Raw genomic sequence first — 8,200 nt, forward strand, 5'->3', positions numbered from 1 at the left:
ACCAGTCGTTTATTTTATTGGGAAAGTCACGTTTGCTTTTTTTCGTTCGCTGCCGTCCCACTTCGCTCGCTAACACCTTGAGAGCAGCCGTGTGTATAAAGGGGCTTGCGAGAAGCCCGGAGCCGTCGGGGTGGGGGGAAGAGGAAAGCTAAACGAGGAGCAGAAAGGGGCAGCCCCTCGCTGCTTCTCTACCCCCCTCGAACATCTCCTCAGTACCTGAATGGTGCCAGCCGGGGTGGGAGGCAGGTGCCGGGGACCCGCCGCGCTGCCCAGCAGCCTCCCCTCTAAGTCCCCCGAGCCCTCTGGGCTCTGCCCGCGCCCTTCCTTCCTTTTTTCTTCTTTACCTGCTAAGCATCAAGATTAACAAAACTGGGGAGGCGGGGTGGAAACTCCAGCGAGGTTTTATTTCAAAGTGATGCTTTCAGACAGCGGATCCTCCAAGTCAGCCTTCTGCAGATGCTCAGCTGCTGGAGGCCGGCGAACAGCACCGCGAAAGCTTGTCAGGATCATACAATTTCCAGGGCTGATTCCGTACTCCCTAATAAATAACTTTTTGATTTGAATCAAGGGAGAGGTTTAACAGACTTTCTTTCTTCCCTAATGTGATATAAATCGCAGATGCACTTTTATTGAATGGTTAAAGCATCGACATGGAGATAATCAACACAAAACGTCCGGACAAAAACCATCGAGAGAAATAAAGCTGGTTAATAAGATTTTTGAGAGAGCTTTGTGTTAAAAAAGTAAAAAGGGAAAACAGCTGAAGGTGACAGTTAGTTCATGGTTAATAGGATAAAGGCTGCATGGTTGAGCTGCACACTTCTGCTTGCAAAGGTTCAGCCGCACCAAAGGACTGAATAGGGTGCTTTTAAAACATAGGACATTTAACACATCTGTTATAGTCTTTAACAGAGAAATCAGGTAAAACCACTCTCAATAGCCGCTTTCATCACCCAGCTCCAAAGGACGTTAACTACACTTGCGCCTATTTCCATATTTGCCGCGCTCAAACAAAACCTCTCGACCAGAAAAAAGAAAAAGGGGGAAAAAAAAGGATAAAAAAAAGAAAAGAAAAGGGGAAAAAAAGGCGCCTCGTTCTCTACTTTTCCGTTAGACGATGTCATTCGTCCCTTGCACCACACTTAAGGGACTTGGGGCTCTGCAGCGCCGGCCAGCACCCACCTCCGGGCACTCTGCTGGCGCACGCAGGTGCAAGATGAGTTCAGGTGCGTTTGGCGGCGTCAAGAAGGCTTCGAGCCACCAATACTGATAAAGCCAAAATCAGCTCGAACTGCACTGTAGCCAAAAGGATGTAAACGTTTGTCCCCCTTTTCACGGCCGGAGGGTAGGGAGTTCCACTATTTTTGATGTAATTACGCCTATGAGGACCAACGGGCTGAGAACCCGAGGGGGCTGCTCTGGTCTTACAAAGTTGTTCAAATCTTTTCTCTGCTCAGTGTTCAGATCTATTTTTATTTTCCCGGAGCACGGCTCTTATCAAGTTACAGCGAGGCTTACCCTTCGGTCCGACACGGGCAAAGGCTCTTGCCTGAGCGCTCTTGGGAAGCTCAGATCCTGAAAGCAGAGGGCAATACCCCAAACTCACTTCATGCCGGACCTCCGACGTACAGATAGTAAAACAGCCCCCAACTACACGCACAAATTTTGCTGCACACTTACAGCAAGGGCAGAAAGTACTCAAGCCACGATGGGACCCATTCTCCCGATATTTTTGTGTGTCCCCCTGCCCTTCCCCTCTGCTGAGCTTAGTTCCACATCTTTTAGTTTGTATTTTCCATTCCACAAACGCCGTGCTTTTCTGAGAGCCCGCAGATAAGTTTATATGAATATTTATTGATTTATTTCCTAAACTCAGCAGGGGAGCGGCAAATAAATTTAGTGCTTTCTTTAAATAATTCCCTTTCTACGAGGCAAGATGTCATTCGAAACTTTTAAATAGGCATTTAATTAGCCTGTGTGTGTTGCCTCTGAACAAAACCCTGCTGGGAGCCTTTGGAGCGCTGTATTCCAAAGAGGCGGTCAATATGCAAAATTGATGACTACACTTTCTTTGTGGCGGGGCCATTGTGCCCCGGTTGCTTATGAAGTCTAATCCAATCATAAATTGCAGCCCTGGACCAATGGAGGAGCCCGGAGCTCGCCCTGAATGAAGCTCAAGTGGAGAACTTTGTTGAACCCCATTGTTGGGGCTGTCACTTTTGAAAGAGCCTCAGCGGGGCTGACCACTATAAAACCCATCGTCCAGGAGGAAGGGGCAGAGAACCCCGCCAGGCTGGCTGGCTGGATCTTTACTAACCGAGGTTTGCAAAGCAGAAAACAAAAAGCAAAAGCAAACAAACAAACAAGCGAGCGGCCCCAGCCCTGCTCCGCGGACCGGCCCTTGCGATGATGTTCCCCAGCCTCATCGCCCCGCCGGCCGTCTACCCCAGCCTCCTCCGGCCGACCCCCACCCTCACCTTGCCTCAGTCGCTGCAGTCAGCTTTTTCCAGCCATTCCAGCTTCCTGGTGGAAGATTTGATCCGGATCAGCAGGCCCACCAGTTACTTGCCCAGGACTGCCCCCCAGCCAAGCATGTCCCCCCCAACCTCGGCGGCCAGGACGGACTCGGGGACGCCGGAGCTCACCAGCTCCACCACCGCCGCCGGTTCCAGGAGGATCTGTTCGCCACAGACTTCCAGCAACGACTCCACTTTCCTGAAGTTCGGAGTCAACGCCATCCTCTCCTCCGCCCCCCGCGCCGGTAAGCGGCCCCGCTCCCACACACCCCACCTCACCCCTACCCCATCCCGGCTCCACGGCTCCCGGCGCTGCGGACCCACCGTCCGCAGGAGAAGGGCTGTGGGGTAGGAGGGAGAGAGGAGGGAAACTGCTTAGGAAAGGGAGGGAGGACCCAGCACGGGGCTGCAGAGCCCTCCGGCATCGCTTCTATTTAAGGGGAGCGCTGGCAGGCGGCTGCTGGTCCCGCCTCGCCGGAGAAGCCGCAGGACGGACCCGCGGAGCGGGCAGGGGTGTCCCGCCGATGGGGGTCCCGCAGATTTGAGTCTGCAAACGGGAGATTCCGCAGACGAGTTTCTTGACTGCCTGCCCTCCTGAGTGCCGCTTTGGTGGCAATAGCATCCCAGAAAAAAAAACCAACAAAACAACAACCCCAAAGTGCCTTTTTTTCTTAGGCGGTTCTGAGTCCAGTTTGGCTTTTCTTTTGGGGACAAAAGTACCGCATCGGTACCCCGGACCAAGCGGCAGCCCAAGCGGTGGTAGCCCTCTGCTTAATGTCATTGTATTTATTTATCAGAAACTTCCCCTGCGTTGCTTCAGAGCGTCCCTCCAAAGACTTTCTCCTTTCCGTACTTTGAAGGATCCTTCCAGCCTTTTATCAGATCTTCCTATTTCCCAGGTACGTCTTTAAAAGTCCCTCTCCCTCTGCTCCGTTCCCGCTCCAGGCACAGCCCGGTGATATTACTCCGTCGCCCCCCACCCCCGGGGGTTATGCTCTGGTTCAGAGGTTGGAAGGAGTACAACATTCAAGCATCAGTCGCGCCAATTTGATGCCCGATTTAGCACAGGCAGTGACTGCCTGACACTCCCTGCCTGCTCCCCCCGCTGCTCGCCAAATTAGCCGGGATTGTCACGGTCCCGAGGCGAGGCAGGTCGTTTCCCCCCCTTCCTCCTCCTCCTCCTCCTCCTCGGCTTCTCCTCCCGCCGCGGGGCCGCTTTCAGCACCACGAGGGGAGCGGTCAGCTCCCGCCGCTCCGCGCCCGCGCAGCCCCCGCGCAAGGTAGGCGGTCCCCTTCCCTCCCTTCCGCGGTGTCCTCCCCTCCTCAGCTCTTTCCCACTGCTCCAGCGCCGCCGGGCCGGGCCGCTGGTGTTTGCAGAGGCGGAGGGTGCCTCGGGTGCAGCTGGACTTTCCTCCTCACCACCTACCAACCCTCCTCTCCCTCACCTTGCGTCTCCCACTTCACCTCTCGCTTAGACCGTCCGTGCTGTTCAAACGACACGGTTTGAAAGCAGGCCGTGGGGGTACGATTCTTCCAGCGCTGAAGTATTACGACGCTGAGCGAACAATTAAAAAAAAAAGAAAGGCAGAAGAAGAAATCTAATGGCACAAACGAGCTATTAATTAAAGAAAGAAAAAGGAAAAAAAAAAAGAAAGAAAACAGGGGAAAGGAGAGAGGGGAGGAAAAAAAATAACCCAAGCTCTTCCATTCATTCTCCGGATAATGGAATTTGCTTCCTTTCTCCGGCATGTGAATAGCCTAACAAAAACAACTTGAGCTTTATAAATAGCTTTTCATGTCCATTTAATGAAAATGATTTGGGGAGAGAGACGATTGTGCCATCAGTATTCTCCCGAGGAGCCTGGCATGCCGTTGTGTTTAGTTTGAAAGTGTAAATCTCTTTTGTTCCAATAATATATGGCGTTAGCTGCTTGTCCTCAGTCTTTTTCTGTTAGTTCATTACTACACAATTACCATTCACGCTTCATTAGCATCTCTGTCTCTCTTGGGGGAGGTTCTTCCCTCCCCAACCCCCCACCCCCAACCCCCCGTTTTGGTGGTTTGGGTTTGGTTGTTTTTTTTTAAGGCGAAACTCTGCCCTTTTTATCATACCAATGCCACCGGGAGCCAGGCGATGTGCTAATTAGCTGTTACTTTTCATGTCTTCGGATTGAATTCTCCAACTTCGAGGGGTGGGGGGTGGGGGGGGGTGGGGGGGCTGGGGAGAGAAGAGATTAATATAAGGGAAAAAAAAGAGAGAGATGAATACTGATTGATCAAAACTGCATCTGAAGAGGTTTTGTTCGAATCAGAAAAGTCCTCATTTTCATCTCCAGCATAATAAAAGCGCCTGAGATGATAAAAGCTTCTGAAGAAGAAGGGTGGGGGGGGAAAAATAATCAAAGCTGGTTTATTATACCTCTCTTAGCCCATACGCCTCACTTTGCCTTTTCAGGCCGGAGACCTTTGAATCTCCCAACAAAACCAGCCACTATTGATCCATTTTACACGTTTGAGTTGATAGATCTAATCCCAGTGATCACGGGCTGAAAGCAGGGCTCTTAGTTAAAGCCTAAAGCTCCTTTTCATGGCTCCAGGTTGATGGGTGCCCACCCAAAAGCCAGGGAGGGGGCAGTGGGGACCGGTCCTGCTCCTCTCAGCCCTCTGTGTGTGTCCCCCCCACAGCTGCCTCTGCCGTGGTCCCCATCCCTGGCACCTTCTCCTGGCCGCTGGCTGCCCGTGGCAAGCCGCGCCGGGGCATGCTGCGTCGTGCGGTCTTCTCCGACGTGCAGCGCAAGGCACTGGAGAAGATGTTCCAGAAGCAGAAGTACATCAGCAAACCCGACAGGAAGAAGTTGGCAGCCAAGCTGGGCCTCAAGGACTCACAGGTGAGAGGGGCAGAGGATGGGGAGGGCAGAGTGGGGGCCAGGGAGCTGAACTCCTTACCCCCAGGGGCAGCTTGAGAGAAGGGGAGGCAAAGGGGACAGGAGCAAAGAGAACTGGCCACAAAAGGTACAAAAGACCAAAGCAGGTTACAGGGTTGTGAGCATCAATAGAGCCAAGATAGTGGCTTGATTCCCTTCTGGGTGAGTTGGACGAGACAGACCATGGTCTTATTGCCCTGCAGCCCCTCTCCTCAGGTCCCCAAAGATTAGTTTCTGTGTTTCTGTTAACTTCAGTACAAGCACAAGCAGGGTTTCAAGAGTGCAACCAAAATACCTTTCCTGCCCCTGTATTAATGAACTATGTAATTTCTATGTTGCTTCACCCCCCAGGTGAAGATCTGGTTCCAGAACAGGAGGATGAAGTGGAGGAACTCCAAAGAAAGAGAGCTCCTCTCTTCTGGTGGCTGCAGAGAACAGACCCTACCCACCAAGTTCAATCCTCACCCAGACCTCAGTGATGTAGGCAAAAAATGTTCAGGAGAGGAGGAAGAGGAAGTTCCCTCTGTGTGCCCACCCAGCCCCCAACATCCATTAACCTACCACCAGTCCCCAGACCATCTACACTTGAGGGACAGACTGGACTCCCAGATGTCTCCTTCTCCGTCCCATTCTAGCAGCCCCAGCAAACCTTCAGACTTCTCAGACTCAGAAGAAGAGGATGATGAAGGGGAAGAGGAAGAGGAGGAGATCACAGTCTCTTAGATCACCCTGCCTGCTTCTACCATCACATGGTGACATTGCAAAGATGTAAATAAAACAGATGCTATAAATTGAAGAGGTGATGTCCCACCCAAATGTCCACAAGCTTCTCTATCACATAGCTGCAAGAATTTCTGCTAGAGGCATTCCTTATTTTTCCTTCCCTCATGTGGAGGTTTCACATTCCTAGCATCTGCTGCCCTTCTCATAACTCTCTCTGCTTAACAATCAACATTTGCTCAGTTCCCTTCTCCTGAAATGCGAGCAACAGGCAGCAAGGAGGAAAGGATAGCCTGTTGAGAGGGAAGCCTTTCTCCCCCCAGATAAGAACCACCACCAAAACACCATTAGACTCTGTGGCCCTTTTCACCACCTTTCAAGTGAATTTCCAGCTACCATTCAGATTTTGAAAACCTGAAGCCTGACCTGATCCAGCAACACATTGCCTCCAAAAACAAAGAACAACCCAAAAGCTGCCTCCCTCCTCAGCCCAAGCAGCTACAGCTACTGGATCTGGGATGACTCCTGGGGCGCAATGTCTGTGTCCCTTGAGTAACGGAGACCTCACACTTTGCTTTTCATTGCAGGTGATGCATTGACACCACGTGGAAGCTCTGCCTCTCACACCTTTGTTTTGCCCACAGGCCTGTGCTGACCTACCCCTTTGCTTCTGCTCTCCGTGGTGTGGACAGAGGGAAGTGGACGTGCCTCTTTGATTTGTGACTGAGCTTTGCTGTCTTTGCACAGCTTTTATGAACTGTACACTATTTTGTACACTTACTCTGTATGGATGTTTTATACCAAGGTTATTGTGAATGGCTTGGCAAGATTCCTCTCCTTTCCTTTGCCTTTCTTTTTGGGGCTTTGTTTTGTCTTAAAGGGTGGCTAAAGTACAGAGAAATGTAGCTGCTGAACTGTGTAACTTATAAAGAAACACTTTTATTTTGTATTTTACCATGTACAGACTTTAAATATGTATATATATAATAAAGTGACTGATTGCCAAATAAATAATAAATAAATAACTACATAAATAATAAAAAGAAGTAGACTTGCAAGTCTGATCATTCAGGAGTGCTTTGTTCTGCTTGTTGGAGGTTGTGTCTGTGGCCAAACTACCTTTTGCCAACAGTGTTGTGGTTCAGTGAGAATTTATCAGCTGCAGATTAAATAACCTTACAAGAACATCTACCTGACTTTCAACCAGGGAGCAACTCCACCAAAAGATTAAAGGTTGGCTGCAGCTAAAATGAACAGAAATTCTCCCTCCTTGCATTTGAAAGCAATTTAAGTCCTGCTGATGTTACTCTGTGTTCCATTTAAAGCCCTTCTGGCTCTCCTTCCTTGTAGTTATTACCCAGGTAGGTCAGGATATGGACATTTTCTCTTCATCACCCTGCTGAGATACTACAGTTTGCAGACTGAGAGCATGCAGCTACAATATTGTTATGGGCTAGAGAAATGGAATGGAATGGAATGGAATGGAATGGAATGGAATAGCATAGCATAGCATAGCATAGCATAGCATAGCATAGCATAGCATAGAATAGAATAGAATAGACCAGACCAGGTTGGAAGAGACCTTCAAGATCATCGTGTCCAACCCATCAACCAATTCAACCCACCCAAACAACTAAACCATGGCACCAAGCACCCCATCAAGTCTCCTCCTGAGCACCTCCAATGATGGTGACTCCACCACCTCCCCAGGCAGCCCATTCCAATGGGCAATCACTCTCTCTGTATAGAACTTCTTCCTAACATCCAAATCCCTAACTACCTGCACACATATTGAGACACAAAGCACCCACCACAGAGACATCAAGGCTTTCTGCCCCCTCCTACGGGGAGCAGAGTTCTGCTGAAACAGATTTCATCACAAAATTAACTGAATTTCTGCTCTGTAGACCCTGCCCAACGCCCACCAAGAAACAAATGCAGCAGGTGTCACCTGAACACAACCACCCCTGTCTGCTCCACTTCACTGTGTTGCCACAGCTGTGAGAAAAGGCAAGAAAGGGAGAAGTCCTGTTGGAAGAG

General features: G+C 50.3%; 1 protein-coding gene and 1 long non-coding RNA gene across 2 annotated transcripts; one reads left to right on the plus strand and one right to left on the minus strand.

Moving 5' to 3' along the window:
• Positions 1-473: 473 nt before the first annotated feature.
• LOC137446224 (uncharacterized) lies at positions 474-2,561 on the minus strand. Its single transcript, XR_010988582.1, has 3 exons — positions 2,478-2,561; positions 1,519-1,575; positions 474-538 (listed from the first exon to the last, which is right to left on the minus strand). It is a non-coding gene; the product is annotated as an uncharacterized lncRNA (long non-coding RNA).
• On the plus strand, positions 2,407-6,163 carry DBX1 (developing brain homeobox 1). Its single transcript, XM_068148616.1, has 4 exons — positions 2,407-2,761; positions 3,314-3,415; positions 5,202-5,404; positions 5,792-6,163. Exons 1-4 carry the CDS (start codon positions 2,407-2,409, stop codon positions 6,161-6,163), a joined length of 1,032 nt encoding a protein of 343 aa, XP_068004717.1.
• The last annotated feature ends 2,037 nt before the right edge of the window (positions 6,164-8,200 follow it).

Source organism: Melanerpes formicivorus, unplaced genomic scaffold, assembly GCF_026170545.1.
Source record: "Melanerpes formicivorus ecotype bairdi unplaced genomic scaffold, bMelFor1.0.p_v2 SCAF_16, whole genome shotgun sequence".
Lineage (NCBI taxonomy): Eukaryota > Metazoa > Chordata > Aves > Piciformes > Picidae > Melanerpes > Melanerpes formicivorus.

Excerpts from the sequence above, each read along its gene's own strand:
- DBX1 (XM_068148616.1), top strand. The coding sequence starts at position 2,407 with ATGATGTTCCCCAGCCTCATCGCCCCGCCGGCCGTCTACCCCAGCCTC. Across the intron at positions 2,762-3,313 it reads CTCCTCCGCCCCCCGCGCCG|AAACTTCCCCTGCGTTGCTT; the intron begins GTAAGCGGCCCC and ends TTTATTTATCAG. Across the intron at positions 5,405-5,791 it reads TGGGCCTCAAGGACTCACAG|GTGAAGATCTGGTTCCAGAA; the intron begins GTGAGAGGGGCA and ends TTCACCCCCCAG.